Here is a 26,675-nt window from a genome sequence, read left to right on the forward strand (position 1 = left end):
TATCTGGTGAGGTCCAATGTTAGCGAAGGGTCGTGTCGCTGACGAAAATCGTCATAAGAGAGCGCGTCCAATCAGGTTTCTTCATTAGTGTCCTCTCGGAAAAAGAGCCTTAAAGGGGAGGTACTGTAAGAGGGTCTGTCAAATTTCAATCAGAATTGCGCTGGCTAGTTAAGAAAGTAGGTAGAATTTAGCAAACTGTACACATGCGTTTCGTGAAGGTTAATTCTTGAGATTTCTTATTTTGCTTTGTCTTATTACTTTTATTTAACGTGAACGTCCGCACGTGATTAGTAAGCAACAACGCCATACTTTGTATGTAGCTACCTCATGTTGAAAGTTTCGGCATACGTGATTACATGATATGGTTTTAATCAACAATGTTGTATTCATCCAACATTTTCAAGAGTGTCCTGTTGGTGTCACGCTCTATTTGGAGCACAGGTTAGAAAAGTAGTTTAATGTTCCGCTGTTTGCTAACGTTGCATAATATTATATAATTTCTTTTTTCTGAGAGGAGTGAAGGAAAAATTATGTAACTTTCTTTCGTTTTGCAAGTATAGTTACATTGTTATGGATATTTGAAACCGAGCAGGGAATTCTATAACGGGATGTGAAATTGTATCATCATAGCGGGTTGTGTGCCTGTGAACACGGTAACCTCTATTTCCCTTTGCAGGCTGTGTGCGGTGTCAGAAGCGAAATATTGCTGTGAAGACAGGAGAATGGAGAAAGAGAAAGGTACCCCCAAGATACCTGGGCCAGCCGAGCCCCTACACCCACCCGCACCTTCTCAAACATGGTGAGCCTGGATTTCCATCAATGAGTTTTAGTTGGGTCTTAGTCTGTTTCTGTACCATTTCCCCAGGTACGGTGGTGCAGTGGATAGCACTGTTGCCTCCCAGGTTCAAATCCTGGCGGGGGCCTTTCTGTGTGGAGTTTGCATGTTTTCCCCGTGCTCTTTTCCTCTGAGTGTTCCGGTTTCCTCCCACAGTCCAAAGATGTACAGGTTAGGCTACTTGGGGGGGGGGGGGGGGGGGGGGCAATAACAGGGCAATGCTGTAAAGGAGTATGCACGCTCGCGGTTAATAAATAATACATGTCTTTTCAGCTGAAAAAGTTGGCAGCCACAGTAGGCCCAGTGTAAGTGATTTAGGGCTTTTTAACACAGAATTGCAGTCTCTCTTTGGATGTTTTTCCAGCCTAAGGTCAGGTCCCAAGCTGGATGTATTAACCAGAATTCTGAGAAACGCCACTAATTTGGAACGTGGCCACACAACCCTCAGCCCTGTCAGCCCTGTTCTGTCTAAAGACCACATGCATGCTCAGTCTCACTGTCTTCTCACGTTCCCCACCCCTGCCACAGGTGAGGTGACGCCAGGCCTGACACAAACCGAGTACGAGCTTCGTCGGCACAAGCTGGCCTCTCTCATCGCGGCACAGGCGGCCAGACTGGACCCTACCTCCCCCAAAAATGGCACCCTCTCCTCCCACATTGCCGTAATCCTCTCGCACCCTACACGCTACATGACCAACGACATCCCCTACCCCTTCCACCAAAACCAGGACTTTCTCTACCTCACTGGTATCCTGGAGCCAGACTGCGCGCTGGTTCTGTGCTGTCTGCCCCGACCCGAGAAGGCCATCCTCTTTGTGCCCCGCAGAGACCCAGCCCGCGAGCTGTGGGACGGGCCCAGGTCAGGAAGGGACGGGGCGTCTGCCCTGACTGGTGTGGAGAGGGTTCATAGCACCGAGGAGCTCGGCCTTGTACTCAAGACCTTGAAAGGTACAGGACCCCTGTGCGTCTGCCACTGCAGCCATATATGCCCTGACAATTCCCATGTATTTCAACATTCCAGCGTTCATAAGCTGATACGTCTGATCATGCATTTAAACTGAACATGTGGCATCATTGCAGTTATGCCTTTCTTGGCCTTTAATTTGATATTCCGCTTTCAATTAATCCCCTTCCTGCTCATTACTCTTTCTGTCTTTCTCTCATAGGCAGTACAGTGTGGTATGACGGGTCTCCGTCTTGCCATCCACAGCTGCACCAGGCCCACATGCGCCCTCTGCTGGAAGGAGGCCCAATGGTGCGGCCCCTCCGGCCTCTCATACACTCTCTGAGAGCCATAAAGAGCCATGGGGAAGTGGCACTGATGAGGGAGGCGGGGCGTATCACTGCACAGGTACTACTACTGGTTCAATCTCATGAATTACAGATAAGGGACCAATCAGAGCCCTGACTGAACTCTCATTTGAATTCCCTGTGGCCATCTTGGTCATAAGGAGCACTGTTCATTTTCTACAAGTAGCTCCTATTGTTATGTTTTGTAGAGATGATTCATTGCAACAGTCCTCTGGATTTTGCAACTGAATCATGTACACAGTGCTGTATAAAATGGGCTTACAGTTTCACTAATGAGTATATTGTGTTAATCAGAAATGCCATTACTGCAGCTATTCTCAGGTCTGGTAATGTCTTTCACTTTCAATGGTGTCATTTCATGAAGAAATAATAGTAATGAAAGTAATGGAGCATTATGCTGTGAATTGCAAGCTGGAAACATACGTTGTAACTCTTGAGATCCTCTCTTGTATGCCCTACGTGCATTAACATGGAAGTTAATCTATCAGTTATGTCTCCTTATGAACTGATAGCTTGAGTACACAAGGTACCTTGTTTGGGGAGTCTACTGCCTTGTCAACAGCCATCAACACCAGAACCCAAATTCAGTATTGACAATGTGTGAGAGCTTGAGAGTTTTGATCTGGGTCTAGATTTTATGCTGAATTGAGAGCACTATCTTCTCCGGTTCTTCCAGGCGTTTAAGAGGACTATGTCCATGTCTCGAGGAGATGTGGATGAAGCACTGCTGTATGCAAAGGTGAGGTGCTTCTGCATGGCTTTACATTCCTTCTCCTGTACTTTCTGACTTCTCTCTTGTACTTACGGATTCTCCTACTGTAATTTCTGATTCCTCTCGTATACTTTCTGACTTCTTATATTCTTTCCGACACTTCTCCTACACTTCCTGATTCATCTCCTGTTCTTCCTGATTCCTCTCCTGTACTTCCTGGTTCATCTCCTGTTCTTCCTGATTGCTGTAGTCCTGATGTGACTCTCAGTCACAGCTTCTGTTCGGGTTGGGTGCCTTTACAAACTGGGCTGCTTGGGAACAACAGATTTTCATGTCTGAGACTTAGTATTAATAACATCAAATTATTCTACAGAACCCTGTTACATCACTGTTACTGTAGTGAGATACAGATAACCCTTTTGGGAATCCAGGTTCTTGGTGACCACATTAATATTTGTATATCTGTCACATATCTGAGCTAACTGTTAATCTTAATTCGGCTCAGTTATTGTTCTGCATTTCATTTGAAAGATTAATAACTGTTATTTGAACCCTTGTTTGATGCACAGTGCAGACGTGATACATTATAATGGTGTGTACGTATGACTGTTTCTCTTTTCTTTTCTTAGTTTGATTTTGAGTGTCGCGCCCATGGTGCCAACTTCCTGGCTTATCCCCCCGTCGTTGCTGGCGGCAACCGCGCGAACACACTGCATTACATCAGCAACAACCAGATTGTGAAGGTAAAATGGAGACAGTCTTAAATCAGACCGTGGTTTGAAAATGCTGGATGAAGAAGAGCTTTCAGGTAACGAGCTGACATTACACACAGCTCGTTATCTGAAAGCACAGGCTAATTAAACACTCACAGGTACTAGATCACACCTTTGACAGGTAGGGTCTCGCGTAATCAATGAATCAAATTTTATTTATGTAGAGCATTTCACAAAGAATTGCCACATAGCATACCCCGGTGTAAACCGCACAAAGCAAGCCAGACGTGTCAGAGGAAAGGAAGATCTCCCTGTAGACATTTACATGCACTGAGTGAGTTTTGTGAACACTGCTCAGCAAATTCAAAATTTGTATTGTGAAAATGAGAACTGAGCTGGCTGGGGTGGAGTGACCCACAAAGCCAGGAGTTTTCAAACCCAGGGCCACCTTTGTTCCAGTCAGTCTACGGTTGGAAATGTTTTTCTTGACTGATATACAGACGGGTGACAAATCAAAGGAAAACCCTGAATAAATGAGTGGAAAAACATAACAAATGCAGATGCTTCCATACAGGTGTACTGCTTGATACAATTAAGCAATTAACATCCTGTCATGCTCTGCGGCATGTGTAAAAATGCTGAGCAGGCCCAGTTCACCTCAATTTTGGATCAAGATGGCAAGAGGAAAGGATCTAAGTGACTTTGAAAGAGGGTTCATTATTGGGGCACGGATGGCAGGAGCTTCAGTCACAAAGGCTGCTCAACTGACTAATGTTTCAATAGGAACAGTGATCTGCATTTAGATCTATGGGAAGGACATCAGTAGGTAGGGCCGAAAATTTGTGGTCGAAAGCGCACGTTCGATGACCAGTAATGCTCGTGCATTAGTGCATTGGATAAGCGTTAGCATCATAATGAAAAACAGAAGACTCTTCCTCAGAAGAGGCTCTTCCTCAGATGACTGAATGTCAGTGAAGGACATGATCAGACTGTGTCAGCAATGACAGTCTGTATACAAATACATAGAGAGGGATATTATAGTAGGGTTGCATAACCCCTCATTACATATACAAATGCACATTTGAGAGTTCAATGGTGCAAAAACCATAGGTACTGGTCTACAGAGATGTGGAAAAAAGCGATATGGTCTGATGAGTCATTCTTCACCATATTTCTCAACGAGGCGAGTGCATGTGTGGCGTACGCCAAGAGAACAGTACAGGCCTGAATTCTTGATCGATGTGTTAGACTGCACTCTCCACCACCATCATCTAACACCAAATGAGGGTATATCTTTTGGAAGAATGGTGTTCCATCCCTCCAGTAAAGTTCCAGACTTGTAGAATCTGTGCCAAGGTGCACTAAAGCTGTTCTGGCGGCTCATGGTGGCCCAGCACCTTACTAAGGCACTTTTATGTTGGTTTTTTCTTTAATTTTTCACCCGTCTGTATGTACTCGTACTACACACACAGGTATATGTACTCACACTTTGTGCACAGATATATGCTTCCCCCCCATCTCTCACACACTCTTTTAATCTCTCTCTCTCTTGCTTTCAGAATGGGGAAATGGTTCTGTTGGATGGTGGATGTGAATATTTTGGCTATGTCAGTGATGTCACCCGTACCTGGCCAGTGAATGGCAAGTAAGTAGCTCAACCATTAGCTTGACTAGAGTCTGGGTCATTATTTCAGAATTTTTATCCCAGCTTTGGAGAGCTCATGTGCTACTCTAGGCCTGTCCCAGTGGTGCAGCATCCTCCATGAACTGCAGGACCAAGCACAGCCCGCACCCATCGTCAAATTACGTGTCTGCCAGTTGCATTTTTCGACACTGTGAGAGATGCCGACGGGTCGCAGGCTCTGACCAATGAGGGAAGTCGCTTTTGGTATGTCCTCTATCGCTATGGTCGAGCTTGGATGACCCTGCAGGTCTCCTCACCATGTTTAGCGGAAACTGAGACTGAGGTTGACTGAGCATGTACTCCGCTGGGGTGCCTTCCTCAGGCGTGCACCACGGGGGCGCGGGTGCGGGGCGGGGCAGGAATGCTAGCCGCTAACTGTACTTGCCGCAGGTCTCATCGCCCTTGTCTACAGTGACGAATGGAGCAGTGAATTAGGTGTCCTGGCGCTGCTGATTTTGACAAGGCGGCGTGAGAAACGCTGCGATGCTGAGTGAGCAGGCTCGGCGGGACGGACGCCGCTAACGGCCCTGAGGCCTGCTGGGAAACGTGTACTGGGGAAGGGCGCGCATACCATCATTTTCTTTTATTGTTGTCATCTTTTTATTGGTCAGATGCCCTTAACAATGACATGAAGGGTAGTTGCCACATTTGTAAAGCATTTATCAGTTGAATGCCCATTCTGCAGAGGACTATGGATTCATTTTACAGAAAATATGCACACATGTGTATCCCTCCTCTTTTAGATTTCCTGTCTATTCAAAATAGATTGTATGCATTAATATTTATGTCAAGATTTGATACTTTTCGTGAGCCAAGTTTCGGTAATGAGAAAAATGTCAGGGGACGCTTCATTAACCAAAACATGAACAGTGTAGGCGACAGGCTCCCAATATTTTAGTGTAGGAAAGCTAGCCCACGGCGAGTTTTGTAACCCTGTCGCGATTCTAAGTCAGGATTAAAGACGGTCGAAGTAGATAAGATCTCAGGAGGCCGAGTAGTGATTTGTACAAGATTCGTTGCAGTAGCACCGTTAGGTCTAGATTTCTTGCGTGGCAGAAACGCAGAGCACTGCCTGACAGGAACGGGGATGGGGAGAGTGGGAGCATGAAAGGGAACTCCAGGCTGGAGTGGGGGGGTGTGAGAGTAGTGGTGAGAGACGATGGCGATGAGGAGTGCCTAGTGTCCAGGCAGGTGGGGTGAGTAATTAGTCATGCGCATGGGGCAGTCTGTATTGTGTTAAAAAAATTAATAAAAGGAAGCACACGCTACCACATTCATTTTCCAAACCGCTTATTTGTGGTTAGGGTCATGGGAGGTGCTAGAGCCCATCCCAGCATGCAATGGGTGAGAGGAAGGAAAACACTGTGGACAAGTCGCCAATCCATCACAAGTCGCCAATCATCATCCATGCACCATACACTCACAAATTCATACCTCGGGGCAACTTAGACTCTCCAGTTTGCCTAACCTGCATGCCTTTGGAGTGGGGGAGGAAACCCACGCAGACACAGGGAGAACATGCACAGGAAGGCCCTTGGTCAAGATTCAAACTGGGTACCTTCTTTTTGTTCTGTTTACTGCAGTGCCCTTCACTGCACCACCATGCCAACTTAATCTGATTTATTAAAATTTTTTATATTTAGAGAAATGCGTTTCGGTGCTGAAATGAGTTTCGGTGCTGGCTGCTGAAATGCGTTTCGGTGCTGCCTGCTGAAAGGTTTTTTTGAGGATACCTGTGCTTGCCTGCTCTCCCCTTCTCAAATTCAGAGGGAATGTTGCAGGACTGGGGCGCTCCTCATTGTGAGGGGAAAAAATTGGGTTAAAAATACATGAATACATATTTTTTTGAAGAATAAAGGGATTTCAGACTGGCATTTAATGTCATGTTTTTGTGTAATTGGAGGAATTTAATAGTCTAAAATCATTGTTGAATTGTGATTACATTGTTTAAGCAAGCAAAGACTTAGAAGCAGAGACATTTGAGCTGATCTTGTCCTATTTGGTTGGAGCATTTAAAGCTAAGGCAGATTGTGAAAGTAAACGTAATCCTGTAAGGATAAGTGTAATGAAACATCAGTCATGGCATTGTTTTGCTGTTCAAATACCTTGGAGAACCCTGGCTGCAAGTGGAACCTCTTGTGGTTGCATCTGGCATGTCGAGTCTAAACACAAGCTGTGAGTTTAAGTCGGAGTGATTGAGCCAACTGCCCTGATGTTATGACACAAGTGCAATTATGTGCTGTCCAAAAGTCAGATGCACACAGTACTTAGCAAAATGTTACTATGAAGTATTATTATTATTATTTTTATTATTATTATCAGAATCAGATATTGCAAAACCATGAATGTAAGTAGACATTGCATCAATGGGTATGATGATTAATTTAATCATTCTATCAGGACATTTTGTGGGACGTATAGTTTTTTGTACTTGTATAAATGTCTAAGATTGCTTGAAGACGCTAACCAGGCCACAGACAAGCTTAAGGAAGGCATACACTGTAATGATGTGGTTTGTCATTGGAAAGACAGTCTTTTGTATAAAGAACCTCAGCCACGAGACATGGCCAGGATTCAATCTGCTTTTCTCTTTGATGTTGACTCCCAGTGAAATCAATGTTTTTTTTTTTGTTTTTTTTCCTTTAAATCGTTTTTTAAACAAAGTTTGGAAATGTCAAGGATCAACATAATGTCCAGCAAAATGTACCTCGCCATAGTCGTTTGCAAATATCAATTGAATAATTAATGTTTTTAAGTTCTCTCAGTTATGGGCGTAAGTATTTGGCGCATATTGACATATTGATATCAAATGATAATGTTTTCTCTTCCTGGTGCTGATGTGTGTGTCCCGCTCTGGCCGCCCCCGTCCTGCCCAGGTTTTCCCCGGCCCAGGCGGAGTTGTACGAGGCGGTGCTGGAGGTGCAGAAGGCCTGCCTGTCCCTCTGCAGCCCTGGGGTCAGCCTGGACCACATCTACAGCAGCATGCTGGCGCTGCTGGGGGGCAAGCTCCGGGACCTGGGAGTCATCCCCCGGACGGCCAGCGACGCAGACGCAGGAAAGGTACCCCAACCCGCCACAGCTGCCAGGTTTACCCCCCAGACTCATTATTACGCCGGTGAACTGAAAAAATCAGCCGTCAAAATATTACCACTTTACAACAAATATATATATATACACTCACCGGCCACTTCATTAGGTGACAGGAGTGGCACCCGGTGTGGTCTTCTGCTGCTGTAGCCCATCTACTTCAAGGTCTGACGTGGTGTGCATTCAGAGATGCTCTTCTGCATACCTCGGTTGTAACGAGTGGTTATTTGAGTTACTGTTGCCTTTCTATCAGCTCGAACCAGCCTGGCCATTCTCCCCTGACCTCTGCCATCAACAAGGCATTTTCGCCCAGAGAACTGCTGCTCACTGGATATTTTCTCTTTTTCGTAAACCCTAGAGATGGTTGTGCATGAAAATCCCAGGAGATCAGCAGTTTCTGAAAAACTCAAACCAACCCGTCTGGCACCAACAACCATGCCATGTTCAAAGTCACTTAAATCACCTTTCTTCCCCATTCTGATGCTTGGTTTGAACTTCAGCAGATCGTCTTGACCATGTCTACATGCCTAAATGCATTGAGTTGCTGCCACGTGATTGGCTGATCAGATATTTGCGTTAACGGGTGCAGTTTGCGGTTGAACAGGTGTACCTAATGAAGTGGCCGGTGAGTGTATATATATATATATATATATATATATATATATATAAATAATCCAATTGATGTGGATTATTGATGTGCCTTCATCAAGTTGAATGTCAAATAGATATATAGATATGCCTGGTGTATACATGTAAAATAGATGAGATCAGTTGTTCGTCATAGATTCCAAGTCCATACATATAATTGGGTGCATGTAGACCTCAAATCCTCGTGCACATACAGCTTGAATGATATCTTCTCTATACAGTAATGATCTCAGTGCAAATATGGTTTTTAAACAGAGCCCCTTTATCAGATGTACAGGGCGAATCACCTGTGAAATTTAGCATTCCACTTTCGTCGTCCTGTTGATGGTCACCAGTCAGAGACATTGCAAAAGGTTTTCAAACTGTAATTCTGTGGCAGGAACTGTCTTTTATTCATTTATGGCCAAGATTTAGCCCACTGAGGACTTTTTCATTACAATAAGTCAATGATCAATGAATAACGACTTACTTTTTATGGAAATGTATGTTCTTAATACCTGAGCTGGACATGAATTACAGTATTTTAGACCATCCCTACAGTACATGGGTGTATTACAGAGCCTATCAGGAGTTTTTGTATTATGCAAGTAGTTTATCCCTTCATTTGGTAGTCTTATCCAAAAAAAAGGCTTTCCTAGTAGTGAAACCCTGATGAAACAATTAATTCTATTTGAAACAATGTTTCTTGTTGGGGGGAGACCCCATTTTATTGCTGTAGAAGCTGCCTTGGAGCTGTTTATTCGAACTTTCGAAGTATTTCTTTAGACCAAGAAACCTAAAATGGACCTATACCAGCCATTGCAAAGCCAGCAGGTCATCAGAAACATCAATAAATATGTAAAATATCCTTCATCGCACACAAAAACTGCTCTTCCAATTGAAAACATGCACGGAAACTGAAATAATATCAAAACTCAAATCAGTTTATAAAGTGAATTATTCCTTTTAATGTGAGTATTCACAACCGTTTGGACATGTTTAATGGTAACAAACCTGTGCATGTTTATTGAAAATATAAAGTTTAAAGCAGTCTACTTTATATCTTGGCTTTCTTTCTTTCTTTTTTTTTTTTTTTAATGAAGTTGACAGTTGCTACATTATTCAATATGCCTGAAGTGTGAGTAGCCCCTGAAATCTTGCTTACATTTACGGGGGTGGGTAATAATGACTACAGATACTTGGTTTAGGCTGAAGGATTCAAAGACATGAAGTGGGTAATCAAAGTTAAATGGGAGCTTATTCAAGCCTGGATTCTATTTTTCTGTCACCTTTACTTTTTTTGCCCTTCTTCACAAACATTGTCTGGGGTGTCCATTGTTCTTTGGTAGTAACTTGCCAAACTGTGTTTGTTTGATATAAATGAAGTGCTGCAGCCATTTGTAACTTAAAGTGAAGTATAAATCTGGATTGAATCCAAGCCTCTATTGTCCAGTTTTGGGAGTGCAGCATGTAGAAAGGATATGACATTTTTGAGACGTGCTTCATCCCATGGTTCTGTGTCTCCTCTCCCTCCCTCCTCCCAGGCCGCGCGCAGGTACTGTCCACACCATGTGGGACATTACCTGGGTATGGACGTCCACGACACCCCCGAGCTGTCCCGCTCTCAGCCACTGCAGCCTGGCATGGCCATCACCATTGAGCCTGGTATCTCTGCAGAAGCAATGCATAGCATGCACGCGCACGCACGCACGCACGCACACAAACACCACACACAAACACACGCGAGCATACACACACACACGGACACACACACGCACACACACACAGTTATAGCAGCTGTCTGTACATCATACATGCTGCTCACAGCTATGGAAGTCAGGGTGGTTCGTGTTTTCCTGTCTATAGCATCCCAAGGCCCTTAGCCCTCCCTTGCCCTAATGTTGTACCAAACGGTAAGGATACAGGTAGCCTTTTCTACAAACAGTAAGGATACAGGTAGCCTTTTCTATTTTACATTTTTGTTAGGATCCAGAAGGGCAGTACTCTGTAAAAGGCCATCCAAATTGTACAGAACAAGGCACAAGCTTGAACCCAATATGTGCCTTTAACTGTTGATAACTTATCCTAGTCTATGAATAAATACATTTTACACTGTATAATGCCCTTCACAAAGGGATTGTACCAGAGATCCCTATCGCCAAGGAGCAGTGATGGTCATCCCGCTGCCCACAGACTGTCTGCATGTGGCCCAATCATGTTCATGATATTAAAACATAATATATTATAATCAGTGCATGAGAATTTAAAATGTTTTAGTGTATAACAGTCCATAAATCTATACGGAAACTGTAATATTTGTAACTGGAATTTACAAATTATTTTGTATTGATCCAGTCGTTCTATAATCACATGATGCATTTTCAATAAACCTGTATGTTGCTCCTGCCGGTGTGCATGCTGGTGCACTGAAGTACTTGCTGTCCAATAACGAGAATACGCTCCATCGTTGCAGACCTCCGACAATACTAGGTAGCACATAAATATCGTCCAAGTCTTTTGAACCACAGGCCTGAAGTATATGTTTGGGCAGCACTGTGACCAATCTCTTCTCTCTCTCGGTCAGGGCTGTACATTTCTGAGAATGACGATGGGTGTCCAGAACGATTCCGGGGACTTGGGGTGAGGATCGAGGATGACGTGGTGATCCGAGAAGAAGGGGGGCCCTTGATCCTGTCCGCGGACACCCCAAAAACCATCCCTGACATCGAGAGCATCTGTGCGCAAGACTGAAAGAGAATGGAGAGCCAGCGGCAGAATAAATCTGCGCCCCTTAAACAAGCACAACAAAAAGGAATGGAGGGGAGATGGACATTACAAAACCCTCTCTACATTCTGAGAAAGAGGGAGGTCCAGGTACAAGCAGGCGCTCTTAGCAGCCAGCGTGAGCCAGAACTCCAGAACTGTAACTGTGAATCGACTGTTTTTATTTGTGCTTGTAGAACGTCAGAAATGTCTTCATTGTCCCGACGATGAAAAGAATATAGGACCTCTTTTGCTATTCTCTAGACTAAAAAAATACAAAATAAAAATCTCTGGAAGTTTCGTCTGAAAGTAGTGTGCATTCTGAAATGTCATGACTATCTCTTTTGTCTTTGTTTGGATTTTAGAAAATGTTTCAACAGCTGTCTTGATCTTTAGGCCACAGCATCCCCCAATGTTGCAGTCCCCATAATCGTTTCCTGCCTGACAGAGCCACTCAGTGATTAGTGCATTACACTTCAACACTATTTGCATATACCACAGTTTAAGAGCTTGTAAAAAGTGGCAGGAACATTAAGCACTGTGTAAGTTTGTTGACGTTCACTAAGCAATTCCAGGACAGTAATGCTATTAAAATAAAATAGGAAAATATAGCCTCTTGAGATAAATAGTCAAGTTGCACCATTTTAGCTTGTTTAAGTAGAGGAATTTGTGTGATACTGAAAGAAAATGTACAATGAGAAACACTGACTCAGTAAGGTAAAGTATTTAAGGGGCAAGTCAAAGGGAGTGAAAAAATTTTCTTAGTTCCGTTTTTCGGTTTGTTGTTTATACTTTTTTTGCTTATGGTGACAGGATCAAAGGTATTTAACCTAAACCCTAAAACTACATTGCATGTCTGGATTAGATCCTCATAATTGTGACGTCCTCTTATTATACGCCTGCATAATTGCCAGTTTTGTAGGCTCTTCCATTGTAATCTATATGGCCTGAACCGATTTGAGCGTAATTTAGTCGCTTTAAAAAGGAAGCTTTCAGAAAAATTACTCCAGTGTGAAATTGTCATATACGTTCAACGTTATTCGACTGCCCCCCTCAGACAATTACACTGGTACTGCAGCTCCGAAAAGATACGAAAGTCCTTTCCGGGAATTCACGAGCAGCAACCCCCTTCCAATGCTGCTGTAACTCCAACCCTCCCCCCGTGTCGGAGGAGTAGAAACAACAAGCCGCCATTTTGTTTGTGCGGAGAGACGGAGAGAGGCAGGAGAGACCGAGAGAGCGACACTTCTGCGCCGATCACAACGACTCCGAAACCCGCCGGGCACATAAAGGGTGGCGGTGTCATCTCGGAACAAAAAGCAAGAGAGATAAGAGAGAAGGAGAAAGGGGGAAGGAGAAAAGGAAATTCTCGTTTGAAATCCAAGGAAGAGGGGGTGTTTTTTTACGGAGCCGAGAGGAGAGGCGGAAGAAGGCGATATATTTAAACGAAGGAAAACCTGCGAGGTAGCAGAGAAATTATAATCATAATAATAATAATAGACCAATCTTCACAGGAGCCAAACTCCTGAGAAAAAAAATGAAAACGTGAAGTAACCGTTAGCTAAAGACCAGAGAAAGGGAGGAAATTGCAGAAAAGGAAGAATTAACTGAAGAAAGAATATAAAAGGATAAACGCGAAGGGGGGGATAGACCATCACAAAGACTCAATGAAAGGATTGGGGAGCCAAAAATATTTTTGGGAGGTGTATATCTTTTGGATCCAAAGCTTCCCACTTCTAAAATAACCCATAATATTGTAGCGACCCCCCTCGCTTTATCCGATTTTCGCTCATCGCCGTATTCTCTTGTTCTTGGTTGGGTTTTTTTTTCTTTACTAGCCAGGCTAGCTAGGTAGCTCGTTATACGCAGTGTCAAGAGTATTTCTTCCTGGCTACATTAGCTAACCAATTCACAGAAATATTTATTTATATTAGCAAGTTGCTATTGTTGCTCGTAATTCATAAAATACCTAGCTAGTCTGCTACTTGGGTTAGGCAGCGGCACCAGACGAAGCGTCCACTGCAAAATAAAACTAAAGACTAATTGGATCTATCTGATACCAATTAGTTAGGTATCTAGCTATTGTGATCATTTGGAAACTGCGTCGTTTTTCGTAATCGAAAAAAACAGGTTTTCGTTAACTTGCAACAAGAATTGGAGTGGTTCATACACTAGCTACGGTTTCTGATTTTTGCGAAGATTTTTAACCCCATTTTTCATTCGGCACATACATACAGAGGGCGCAAGATCTAAATTTGATGGAAATATAAATAACAAACATCCGTTTTATTTTTAAATAGCTTGTATTGGTGGGATATAACGCAGAAGGATACTAACTATATTGATAAATAAACTAGGGAAGAGATGCATTTCAATATGCAAGTCATTTATTTTCGAAAATGTGTGAGCTCCTAGCATCATGGTAGCTAATACCGTTGCACATAGACTCTGAACATGCATGAGAATTCAGTTCAGCTGTCTTTCAGTGTTGTGGCATATTTTAACAGTATTGAACGTGTTTTAATTGTTTTTAAAGATAATGCGTTTTTTCTAACACCAGTATTTCCACGGTAAAGTAGAAACGGATGATTTCCCCCCACATGCACCTCAGTGGGACTGCGCTTAAATTGATGATAACTAGTTTGCTAATTGACCTGTCAGTTTTAACTTGCCATAATTCAGATGCATTTCGCGATCGTTGAAGAAAACAAAACTCAAGTATTTTTTCTGTCTGCATCAATGCAACAGTCAAGACGAGCATCTTCAAATATTAGCTACCTATCATCTCTAAAGAGCTGAACAGGATAAGCTCACAGCTGTTGTGATTTTTTTAAAGGTAACGTTAGCACCAACGCATCCTCCCTAAAATTAACAAACATTTATTGGAGGGTAGGAACAGGATTACTGATTATCGGGGGGGAAATGCTGTGATAATGAGCTCCTGAGTAGTCAACTTTTTTTCTTTCTTTTTAAAAAAAACTAATTTGGGATTTTTTTTTCTTCTCGTGCAGCTAACCTTAGCTGCCTTCTCTTGCTACAATAATGGGATCCGATTGTATCGGCTGCAATTGGAATCCTGTCCTAATCAAAGGTTTACACGTCCTGGGGTTTCTATTAAACATTGTATGAAGCAAATCCCTGGAAGTAGCCGCAGGGGTGCGTTTGGGTTGCGTTTTATATCGCGTTTCCCATCGCTGCCGCTGTCCCCCAGCTCAGCTTCCTCGAATTAAACGCTCGATTTCCCCGCCGACTATGGCGGAAAGGACGGATGCATCTACGGAGGACAAGTCTTGGGACAATTTCTCCGCCGCCGAAGAGGCTACATGAGTTTAGCTGAGGGCCTGTTCGGTTGTCTTGCTCCTCACCGACTCCACCTTCCCTCCTCCTCCGTTTGCAGAAATATATAAAGGAACAAAAAATCCGGCAGGGGAGGGGGGTTGATACGCCGAAGCTGAAACCCAGGAAAGAAGAGTATTTTACAGGACACTTAGTTACCCCCCACCCCCCCTCCCTCGTCCAAGAAAAGGAGAGGGAAAAAGTCAGATTATCGAAAAAGGGAAGATAACAAAGACCAAGAAGAAAGGGCGAATAAGGGAATATATCTATCGTTTGTGGATATATACACATATATATTAATTCCTGAAAAATATGGCCGATAATGTTCTGGAGTCCGGCCCGCCTTCAGCCAAGAGGCCTAAACTCTCCTCTCCGGCACTCTCGGTCTCTGCCAGCGATGGAAACGGTAAATGATATTCGTTAAATTAATAGTGTGTTATGCTGACTTGATGTTTTAATCCTCCACTGTTGTTTTTCTTTGTTTTTTATTTATTTAGTTGATCCCAAGTAAAACGCTGGTGTGTATCTAGCTAGCAAAGCTAGCACTAATTGCCTTTCTCTGTTATGCGCTAGCTGCTAACCACCCTGGGACTTGTGTAGTTGGGCTAGCTAAGCTAGCTTGTTGGGTACTAGACTCATCACTGGCTCATTTGGGGTTCTTTTGAACGGCCACCGACTGTATTATTACCACGGTGACAGTCTTTAGATGCTTCTGGTTGTATCGGATATAGAAAGTTGTGCTAAGACATTGATGTTGCTGAAAATAACTGTTCCTGCTGAATAACTTGATGTACTGTTGTGGTTGTTTTGATGTCCGACGCAAACTAGCTTGCTAGAGGATGACAAAGGCAATAATGTAGCCAGCTAGCCAGCTATCTGAGCCGCGTTTGTAATTTAATGATAAGAACCTGAAAACGCCACCAATTACTGACTAGAACGAAATATACATAGAATGTTTCAAGTTAGAGTTTTTGGGGAAGGGTCGGAGAATGAATGTGCTAAATGGCGTTTCGGTCGTTTGTTTAGCTAGTTAAAATTAGCCGTGTTTTGTCGCGTGGGGAAAAGGCTTGGTTAGCTGTTGGCTATGCTCCGACTAAAGCTACCGAGAAAAAGCTCAAGCCCACGCATTTAAAACACGTCTACTCGCCGATTCCTTCACCTTAATGTTGAACGTGTCTCAGGCCCCGAAATACCCATGTTTGTCCATTGTTACTTGCTACCAAGCTAGCTATTGTCTCCTGGAAATGTCTTCCCAAATTTAGTTAATTGACGTTAGTTAGCTGTTTGTAGACTAGCGTTATATTTACTCTTCCAACGTCAGGCTAGCTCCAAACCTACTAACTTAACGCTGTCTGAGATTGCTAACTAGCTATCCAAATAATTACAACAAACTCGGGAGACCGGTGAAGTTTCCTGATGAATTAGTCTAACCGTTAGACTACTGGAACTGCAGTGCCATTCTCATTACCGAGTGATAAGTTGGATTTCGGACATTTTCTCCTATTGTATGCCTTCCCTATTGTTCGCCATCAGCCGGCTGCTGAATTTTCGACGACATCAAACATCTGTTTAAATAAAATGTAACTAAAATAAGCGGAATGACCAGGTATTATGTTCTGTGACATTAATTGAAGTTAAAGTGAGAGTATGACATCTCTGTTTTCCCAGTAACCATTCGTTATTGAAAGGAATTCATTGACACGGTGAATGCGTGATTCATACTACAGTTCTTTATTGTTTCTGCGTTGCTTTTTCCATTTTATGTTGGTATTTTTGCTTGTGTACTTCATCTTGGAGCCGACGGGATTTCACGTTGTCCCCAATATTTGGATAGCTAATGTTAACTTGTGCAGTTAATATACTGCTGGTCTAACCATGATCACGATTCTGAATTACGGAAAGGTAAGAGACGCAATAATGGGGGTATTCTTTGAATGTAACTGGCACGACTACAGGAGCTGCTTAAAGGTTCCGATTAAGTTATACTTTGTTTATTGTCCTCCAGTGTCATGCGTCTGTCATTACAATTTAGTGCCGTATTCCAAAAATGTTGACTGGCACATATTCAGTTGTTAGTAAACTGTGGTGGCCTGTTGGACAGCATGTCTTTGCAATTTGAGTTTCTCTGACACGCGAGCAAACGAACAGTTACAGGTGTTCTGCTCCTCCTTAATCTTGAATCCTGATTCTGAAATAATAGGTTTGGCCATTCAAGATCAGTTGTTGAACAGGTTTTTGCTGAAAGCAAAATCAACTGCTGCTAAATGTCACAACATGCTTTATTTCGGCTAGGAGCCAACAAAGACACGCAGTTGTGATTTCATCATCAGAACCACAGGGGTGAGTCCTGGTCCGCACTTGCTGTCAGAAGTTAGAGCAGTTGAGACTTTGTTAAACATTGACCAATTGTAATTTCGCTTGGCTTTGGCAATGATGCAAAGTTCTACAGAAATCTGCATCAGAATCAATCTGCCCAAAACTTTGTGAGTCACTGCTAAAATGCACGTTCAACAGTCCTGACAGCGGTGGGACTGAATTTGAGCTCTGGTGGTTCGCGATCTGAATGTGTCCAGGCATTGCAGCTTGCAGATTTCGATGTCGGGGTTGAATGTACTACGTCTGGGCCTAGTGCATTATGGCCCCAGGCACTGAACTGTTTGCTGTTCTCCGTATAGCTCAGTCCACATAATTTAAGGTTTGGAAACTTGCACACTTGTGGCATCACACTTTTCTGTATGTGTCAGTCCTCTGATTTAAAAATACGGAGAATATCCAGTCCATCCCATTATACTATAAGAAGCCTTGATAAAGTTTATGGCAGTGTGAGATTTATTTTGACAGGATGAGTTTGTGGAGCTCTACGCTAGTCTTAGGTTTACATCTTTGGAAGTCTGGGATGCTTGGGGTAGGACACTTATGGTGGGCATGTGGGTTTGGGAGTGGCGATTGAGGTATTCATAGAGAAACCTGGGGGATGGATGTAATTGTTAATACTGCTTGGTTTGTCTTGTGCTAAATACTTTCAAAGGTAAATGTTTTTGTATTGTAAGATTGTGTGTTCTGAATGTTTCTGCCAAAGTGTAGCTCTGGATGGTTTTTCCTTTAAACAGGCATTGTCCCTTTCCCTCCACAGAGAAGAGTATTTTACATTGCAGCTCTGAACTGTTCATATGAGCCATTCATTTTGTTGTACTGCCTTAACGAATGTATCCCCTAATGAGTTATTTGCTTTCAGTTAGGTTTCCCTGCATCTTCATTTAACAGTAAAATCTTTTGATAAACTTCAGAATGTTTGTCTGTTTTCATATAATAGTCTTCAGAGCATCGTAGGCTTGGGTATGTCAAGGTGATGCCGAGATGGCAGCACATATTCGTGCTGAAGTTCCGAGCCACAGAATGACAGCTTGTCTGCAACTAAAATTGCAGTGGCAGGGAGCACTAGCGCTTGGTATAACTTTTTTCTTGGGTCTTGGGAAGGTGCGAAGCCACCCCGACCCAAAATGAAACTGAGTATGGATACATGAAAGACCAGTACTTTAAAGCGCACACATTGTGTGTCTGAAATGCAGCTTCGGTTACGTTAAAGACCTGCTGCCAAATGCCCATTTTACTGTGTGTGTGTGTGTGCGCACGCACGCTCGCGCGTGTGTTTGTGCGTGTGTGCATGCGTGGTTGTGCGTGTGCATGTGCGCGCGTGTGTGTGTTTGTGCGCGTGTCTGTGCTTGTGGGTGTGTGTCTGTGTGTGCGTTTGCGTGTGTGAGAGAGTATGTGCGTGGAATCACAGTGTGCACACACTCACGTGCTCCTGAGTGTTTACCTCTCTGTGGCTTCGTGCCCTGGCCTGACAGCAGGCACCTGGCACCTCGTCAGACCGCGGCTGGTGTTCCAGGAGAGGAATCCCGCCCTGTGAAGCGCCTGTGAATGGGCAGGAGCCCCGCGCTCCGGCCGGGGGAGGACGCACGGGGCAGGGGAGGCTCGGGCGTCCTCCGTCCTCTCCCTGTTTGCTGTGCCCGCGCCAGGCCTGTCGGTCGGTCTGTCCCTCTGCCTCCGTTCGGTCCTGATCGCGGTGACGGCGCACTGCGGTGTACGATTGGAGGCCTGGCAGTGCTGTGATGGAGCGATGCAGCGCCGCATCCATCATCTTGCGCATGTGTTGCGGTTAAACCCTCCTCGGCGCTGGCGCAGACGTAGCGCGCGCGCGAAGCGCAGGCGTCAAGCGGAGGGCCGGCGTTCTCTTTCCCGCGCAGCACGTGGGTGCACCGTTCCTTAGACTCGGGTCCTAAAGCTGGAGCTGTATCAGGGTAGGCTGCGGTGCCTTACTGTGAATAAAGCTGCAGTATAAACACAAATGCTTGTCAGAAGTAGCCTCTATACCCTGGTGGTCATATTTCAATATGCTTTGAAGTCATTTTGGCTGGATTAACAAGCTTGCAGAACCTGCCTAGGTAATAATGGCATTATCTGTGTGTTTGCACTTTGCAGGGTAAATTAATGCCGTTGTTGTGCGACAGTCAGTAATGTTAAGCTCTTCACTTTCGAAGCCCCCTGTGTTCTGTATATCGTCCTTAATATAACTTTGCAGCTTAACAAAGCAGTGATGATTTTGGCTGGTTTTGGCTGTATGTGGTGTGTGATCTGCGGCTGTATGTGCTGGTAATCCTGTTCATCCAGCGCTAGCTTGCACGCGTTTGGCTTGGGGCACAAACTTCCTGATCGGCTGCCGCTGTACTGCAGTGTCCAGGCCCGTCCAGGAGCTGGTGCTAATTCTGCCCCGTCTGTTTCCTTCCTCCCTGCAGATTTCGGTTCCCTTTTCGACCTGGAGCACGACCTCCCCGACGAGCTCATCAGTTCCACAGAGCTGGGCCTGCCCAACGGCGGGGACCTCAGCCAGCTGCACACCAGCCTGGCCGCCGGCGCCCAGGACGCGGCCGCCAAGCACAAGCAGCTGTCGGAGCTCCTGCGGTCGGGCGCCCCGCCCCCCTCGGCCCAGCAGGGCGCGGGCGGCAGCCCCGGCGGCAGCTCCATGGGGCTGCTGGGGAGCATGAACGCCTCGCCGGGGCCCCAGGGCCTCGGGCAGCCCCAGCCGCAGCACCCCTCCCCCCAGCAGCCCGGCATGCTGCAGCAACCCGGCATGGTGGGCGTGGCCGGGATGAACAGGGGCATGATGGGGGCCCAAAAGGGCAACGGACAGCAGCAGCAGGCGCCCGCGCCCCAGGGACTGATGGGAGGGCAGGTCATGAACGGCTCTCCCAGGATGAGCTACTCGAACCCTGGGCTGGGGAGTAACAGTAACCTGCTAGCGGAGACGCTACAGCAGCAGCAGGGCGGGCAGCAGCAGCTGGGGCCTGCAGGACAGACTGGACTGAGAGCACAGCAGCCTGGGGCGCTCAACAAGGTAACCACTCCCCTCTACCTGTGAGGGAGGATCCCAGCTCCGCCCACTGGGGCCGCCCACCGCAGTACGCCCTCAACCTGCCAGATACCTGACCCCAGTTCACCCCAACACTCCCATACTCAACATCGCAATACATTCACTATGTTCACTGTTATTTTATTTATTTATTTATTTATTTTTTCTCAATAGAATTTATCTACATTGAATAGGTTTAATGTTGTGTAATGAACCACTGCATGTGGTCATATGTACAATGGGATGAAAACACTACTTGGTTCGGTAACAATGAACTTTATTAAACTTTTACTATTATGTTTTACCTCCCACTTTTTCAGTTATTTGGAGTAACTGTATTGTAACCTAACAGTTGATAATGCAGCAGAACGTTTTTTATTATCATTTGATAATACTGGGACTTGGGGAATTAAGTGCCAACTCAAGTCACTTTGTACAGTCGACTCCAAATAATATCCTGATTCAGGCTTACGTGCAGCTTAAGTCTGACACACCCTCTGAATATTGACTGCATATCTGAATACTGATGGGGCATACCTTCTGAATATCCTCTGAAGTAAAACACGCCCTCCTAGTGACCTATAATATATTTAGGCTCCGTCAGTCATACACTCTGTTTAAGCCTTGCTTTGTTGTGTATTGCGGTGCATGTGATTGTTTTATTCTGATCAGGGGAATGGAAGAGTAATATGGTGCAGCTGCCAGTCATTGTCACTGAGCATACTTTTGACGTAGTTAAAGTAAAATCCAATCTCATGGTTAGACTGTCTTAGTGTTTACGAATGAGAGGGTTATGCTTCTGGGGTTATGAAATAAGCGAAAGAAAAATGGGCTATCTTTATATTGGGATGAGTTGGCTTGGACTCCGTTTTAAGCATTCAAATAAATTAGCTGCGTGAGGATTGAAAAAATAGAATCTTAAAAGTCTTAAAACTAAAAGTTTTCCTGACGTCAGCTGATGAAACCTGGATGGCTTTAGGCTGGGACTGGGAATGATGGTGTGGCGTGAACATCATTCATTTCTGTTTGATTTTAAATGAAGGATTGTGAAATTCTTAAAGCTGTATTCAGTATTAGTGAAACTGTCATATTGCCAATATTTAAATGAGCTTAATATCGAAACATCAATTATCGAAGTACAGCTGGACCCTAGCATTCACAGAGTTCCATCAGTAACCAGTACTCTAGTGTTCCCTTCTCTCTCTCTCTCCCACTCCTCATACTTGGAACATTACATCCACGTATGCCACCATGCATTTTCGCAGTGTGTGTTCTTTAACAAGGAAAAAATATCTTTAGATCTTGGCATTCTTGTACAAAGTAAAAAAAAATAAAAATAAAAAATAAAAAACTGAGGACATTCCCTAGTCAGCATTCACTGCTTGTTTGCAGGCGAATAGTCTTGCCTTTTTTTTGTTAAACTAGTTACCTGATAAGTGTGTGAAGCCCCGTCACACAAAACCACTTTGCTCACTAACGGTGGTCGCGTTTGTTGCGACGTGTGCAGTGAATTGCGGCACACATGATGAGATAATTGACAGCTGCTTGAATGAAATGCTCAGTGCAGGAGTTCCTCTCTGCTGGGGTAGATTGAACAGTGTGCCCTCTTTTCCTCAGACCAGTTTGAAAATCCAGCTCAAAAGCGCAGTGATTGAACATGGCTTGTCAGCGAAACCCCCGCTTGGGTCTTGTGGATACTGGGATGACGAGGTTCTGTCTTGGCTGAGTCCAGTGGGCGGCTTTTGATCTGGATCGGGCCTCTCTGGTACCGCTCGGTGCGTCTCTGCAGCGTCCAAATCAGAAGCCGGTCGAGTGTCAGGTGCGGTCCACTGTGGTCTGGCTGTGGTGCATAATGGTGTTCATTATCAGGACCGTGGGCTTGTCCAGATTCGGCTGAGACTCGTGCTCTCTGGGGAAGTGCACCTTGAGTGATGATGAGTGCGTTTTCTCCGCTAATCTTGGTTCTTTGAGCTGTTTGTTTTTGCATCTTTGGGTAAAATTCTTCTAATGGCCAGAACAGCTATTGTCAGAACCTCCCCCTCACACAGCTCATACACCGCTTAACAAATAAGCAGTGCTGCCTCTCTCCTTAGGAATGGGAGGTTCAGCAGATTGGAAACTCATGCACCGCATTGATCAATTTGGCTCCGCACAACCAGCCGCTTGTTCAGTCTCGCCAGCTCAGGCCATTTTGGATGCGTCGTAGCATAAGTGCGTTGTTGTTGCAAATGAGTTTTAGTTACTTCATTGAACAAACCATTATGTGCCTAATTGACCAGTGCTCAATTGTTTTGAAGGAAACAATACTATTAAATTGTGGGCCCGGGTTATTTATGCATCTGTTTTTTTTGATGGAGGACGCAGCCCTGTTAATTGTGGCTCCCACGGAATATTTCTGGGAATGTAGGAGTGTTTCTTTTTTTTAACATTTTTATTTTATTTGTTGTGCAGATCTCGGAGGCAGGTCGTGTTGCTGGGCGTTCTTCATGCTAACTTCTGCAGTGTAGCATAATGGTTCGGCAACCTGTGCGTTCAATTCCCCGGAGGGCCACTGTTATTGGACTCCTTGTGAAATATTCAGCCTAAATGGTTTAAGTAAATATGTAGCGGTGTAAATGGTTCTGGAATGTAAACTGTGTAAAGGGCCTAAAATGCAGTGTAAAGTCCTTCAGTGTGTTGGATGTTGAAGATGATGGTCTTACGCGAGTGAGACTGCTTGCGTAATGTTTCTGTCACTCTGAAACCGTAAGCGTTCTGTGACATGCAGAGGTTCTTCTTGGTGAACTGCAGGCTTTAGTTGGTACTCCTGAGGAAATTGCATGTGCAGTTCAGTGGTGCTTCTTTAGCATGAGATAACGTCTCTGTCCAGCTATGAGGCGGTCGCGCTGCAGCTCAGAACAGTCGAGGCCTTTCTGAATGGATTTCCCTGCCTCTTCTCTCCTCCCGGCCTTTTACCATTAATAACTCCCCTCCTTTTGCTCCCCTTCTCCCTACCCCCTGACTCCTGCTCCACCTCCTCCCCCCCCTCTCCTGCAGATGGGGATGATGGGTAACCCGGGCCCCTACGGCGCCCCCTACGGACAGCCTGCAGGCCAGGGGCTGGGTGGGGCCGGGCTGGGCCCGCAGCTTCAGAACAAGACGGGCTTGCCCAACAGCATGGCCCAGTTCAACCTGGACAAGAAGACGCAGCCCGTGCAGGGCATGGCCAGCATGGTGAGGAGCGTCCGTCTGTCCTGCGCGCCTCCTGTCTGTCCTTTAGCCGGCAGTTAGCGTTGCCTGGCAGTTGTCTGTTTTTCACCAGTATAAGTGATTGGGAGCGATCATTTTTGATATGCATAGGACTTATTTCTTATTAAATGTAATATGAAAAGTGTGTGAGCGCGTGGATTTTAACATACGCTTTCAGTGATTTCTCAGAGTTACCATTAACCACTCTTTCTCTGCTGTGTCAGGCGGCCCAGCAGTCCCCGGGAGTGGTTGCCGGGGCGACGGGAGCTGGAGGGGCGGGGGGGATGATGGCGTCCGGCCCTGGCGCACAGGGCGGGCTGGGCTCCGTTTCGGCGGCCTCCGCCTCGGCGCCCCCCACTGCCGACCCGGAGAAGCGCAAGCTGATCCAGCAGCAGCTGGTGCTCCTGCTCCACGCCCACAAGTGCCAGCGGCGCGAGCAGGCCAACGGGGAGGTGCGCCAGTGCAACCTGCCCCACTGCCGCACCATGAAGAACGTCCTCAACCACATGACCCACTGCCAGGCCGGCAAGTCCTGCCAGGGTGAGCGAGATGAGAGAGTGTGTGTGTGTGTGTGTGCACATGTGTGTTTGTATTTGTGTGTGTGAGAGTTTGCACGTACCAGGGAGACTTGACAAAAGTGGGAAGTCTCATCTGTCTCTGACTCGCGCTGCCCCTCTGGGTATCCTGCCACGCCCCCACCACAGTATGCGTGCACACACACACGCACGCAGACACGCGCTCACACAGACACGCACGCAGACACGCGCTCACGCAGACACGCACGCAGACGCGTGCTCACGCAGACACGCACGCAGACACGCGCTCACACACACACGCACGCAGACACACGCTCACGCAGACACGCACGCACTCCTCACTCACACACTGCTCCATTGAGCTGTTGTGTCCAGCAGACAGACAGACAGACTGTCTAACGCACCTCCCTCTCTCCCTCCCTCCCTCTCTGCCTCAGTGGCCCACTGTGCCTCATCCCGACAGATCATCTCGCACTGGAAGAACTGCACACGGCACGACTGTCCCGTCTGCCTGCCGCTCAAGAACGCCGGGGACAAGAGAAATCAGCAGTGTGAGTGTCTGTGTCCGTCTGTCCATCTGTCTGTCTGTCTCAGTCTCTCTGCTGCTCTCCGACAGCTCTGAGGAAAGCAGGCTGCAGTTGTTTCATCGTCTGAGTGTCTGTATTATACAGAGCTTTTCAGGCGATTTCACTGAAACACTGTTTCTGTGAGACTTTGCTTATGCACTTTGTGTTGTAGGAAGCTTTGCAAAAGAGCCTCTGGTAAATGAACTTACCGTTGTGTGTGTATTGCAGATTTTAACCTCTGCTTTCTTCGCTTCCCTCTTTTTCTTTTCTTCCTGTGATCTTCCCACCCCTCCCCCTCTACCTCCCCCCCCTGCAGCTCTCCTGGGCGGGGCTGCGGTGGGCCTGGGCAGTTCTCTGGGGGCGGCTCCTGGAGGCCAGCCCAGCGCGTCCAGCCTGAACCCCCCCAGCCAGATCGACCCCAGCTCCATCGAGCGGGCCTACGCCGCCCTGGGCCTCACCTACCAGGGCAACCAGATGGTCCCGCAGCCCGCCCAGTCCTCCCTGCCCGGCCAGGGGCTGCCCGTCCAGCCTGGCATGAGGTCGCTCAACGCCATGGGTGAGTGGATGGGATGGGGCTGAGGGGGGCGGGGCCACTGAGGTCGCGTGTGGGAAGGAAGTGAGAGGACACACAGTGTGTCTTTGAAGGGGAGCCACGCCCCCTGGGTGTGGATTCCACAGTTAGGAGCACAGTGGCCTAAGACGGCTTTTTTCTTTTTTCTTTTTTTTAGGTTGCGTGCTACTGGTTGTGTATTACTTCCTTATTGGCTGATTCTACCCCTTGTCTTCTGGTCTTGACTTCTGTCATTGCAGACGGATGTTTTATTCTTAAAAGACATTAATGGCCTAACGGTGGTTCTGGTTGAAGTGCAGTAATGACAAGATGATGCTTGGTCTCTGTGAGATCAAGCTTTTGGGTGTGTGAGTGAGTGCATGCGTTTGGCACCTGACCTCTTCTCTCTGTCCCGCCTCAGCTGCAGGGAACCCCATGGGTGTGAACGGAGGGGTGGGATCCCAGCCCTCGAGCCAGCAGGCCAGCCTGCTGCAGGACGCCATGCTTCACACCAGCCTGAACGCGCAGAGGTGTGTACGAGGCTTTGCCGCGCCCGTAAACGGCAGTGTGCTTTCCTCAGCTTTAGCTGCACTGTAACCCCCTCTCACTCTCGACCCCCATCCCCCCCCTCCCCAGCTTGATGAATGACAGCAGTGGGGTGGGGAACATGGGCTCCTTGCCCACTGCCACCCCGCCCACCAGCGCGGGCATGAGGAAGTCCTGGCACGAGGACATCACCCAGGACCTGCGCAACCATCTCGTGCACAAGCTGTGAGTGTCGCCCGCCCCAACGCCCCCTCCCGTGCGGGGGGGGGGGGGGGGGGGTTTCCCATGTTTTTGTGCAGCCAGCCAGGGGAGATAACTAGCAGCTCTCTCTCTGTCTCTCCCCCTCCCTCTGAGCAGTGTGCAGGCCATCTTCCCCACCCCGGACCCGGCTGCCCTGAAGGACCGGCGGATGGAGAACCTGGTGGCCTACGCCCGCAAGGTGGAGGGGGACATGTACGAGTCGGCCAACAGCAGGGTAGGTCCCGCGTGACGGCGGTCCTCCCCGTCTCTCTTCCTGGGGTTGGTGGGACAGTGCGGATTGAGTAAAATACGTTTGTGTTCTGTATCCAGCGGTTTTAACTGCTAACACCCTAGTTTAACGTCTGCCACTCTAAATCCCAAACAAATTTAAAGTTAAAATTTCTCACTTATCCAACACGCGAAATATGTTTATTTAATTTCATTTGGTAATTATAAAAGATATCAATTATAAATTAAATCGCCACATTTTTGGAATGGTAACTGCGTTGTAAGGACATTGCGGTAGCTGGT

The 26,675-nt window shown here is 46.2% G+C and overlaps 2 protein-coding genes across 13 annotated transcripts in view; both read left to right on the plus strand.

Moving 5' to 3' along the window:
- Nucleotides 1-85: 85 nt before the first annotated feature.
- On the plus strand, nt 86-12,041 carry xpnpep3 (X-prolyl aminopeptidase 3, mitochondrial). 2 transcript variants are annotated; one of them, XM_035398086.1, is made up of 11 exons: nt 86-441; nt 677-799; nt 1,364-1,783; nt 2,002-2,186; nt 2,823-2,885; nt 3,488-3,601; nt 5,131-5,216; nt 8,132-8,315; nt 10,514-10,634; nt 11,443-11,459; nt 11,554-11,661. In XM_035398086.1, exons 1-10 carry the CDS (start codon nt 378-380, stop codon nt 11,457-11,459), a joined length of 1,377 nt encoding a protein of 458 aa, XP_035253977.1. In that variant the 5' UTR covers nt 86-377; the 3' UTR covers nt 11,554-11,661. The 2 variants fall into 2 exon arrangements, with proteins under 2 accessions (XP_035253977.1, XP_035253976.1); XM_035398085.1 differs by lacking the exon at nt 11,443-11,459 and having other exon boundaries at nt 87-441; nt 11,554-12,041.
- An 845-nt stretch (nt 12,042-12,886) lies between these two features.
- ep300b (E1A binding protein p300 b) overlaps nt 12,887-26,675 on the plus strand; it is a 40,856-nt gene continuing 27,067 nt past the window's right edge. For 10 of the 11 annotated variants that reach the window (XM_035398482.1, XM_035398485.1, XM_035398491.1 and 7 more), the window contains exons 1-9: nt 12,887-15,474; nt 19,865-20,463; nt 23,515-23,691; nt 23,931-24,246; nt 24,680-24,793; nt 25,125-25,364; nt 25,780-25,888; nt 25,995-26,129; nt 26,262-26,379. In XM_035398482.1, coding sequence (XP_035254373.1) covers nt 15,381-15,474; nt 19,865-20,463; nt 23,515-23,691; nt 23,931-24,246; nt 24,680-24,793; nt 25,125-25,364; nt 25,780-25,888; nt 25,995-26,129; nt 26,262-26,379 — 1,902 coding nt within the window. In that variant the 5' untranslated portion in view covers nt 12,887-15,380. The remainder of the gene's footprint in view (nt 15,475-19,864; nt 20,464-23,514; nt 23,692-23,930; nt 24,247-24,679; nt 24,794-25,124; nt 25,365-25,779; nt 25,889-25,994; nt 26,130-26,261; nt 26,380-26,675) is intronic. The other variant, XM_035398490.1, reaches the window with a different exon arrangement.

Source organism: Anguilla anguilla, chromosome 17 (genome assembly GCF_013347855.1).
Source record: "Anguilla anguilla isolate fAngAng1 chromosome 17, fAngAng1.pri, whole genome shotgun sequence".
Taxonomy (NCBI): Eukaryota; Metazoa; Chordata; class Actinopteri; order Anguilliformes; family Anguillidae; genus Anguilla; species Anguilla anguilla.

Excerpts from the sequence above, each read along its gene's own strand:
- xpnpep3 (XM_035398085.1), top strand. The coding sequence starts at position 378 with ATGTTGTATTCATCCAACATTTTCAAGAGTGTCCTGTTGGTGTCACGC. Across the intron at positions 800-1,363 it reads CCCGCACCTTCTCAAACATG|GTGAGGTGACGCCAGGCCTG; the intron begins GTGAGCCTGGAT and ends CCCCTGCCACAG. Across the intron at positions 8,316-10,513 it reads GCGACGCAGACGCAGGAAAG|GCCGCGCGCAGGTACTGTCC; the intron begins GTACCCCAACCC and ends CCCTCCTCCCAG.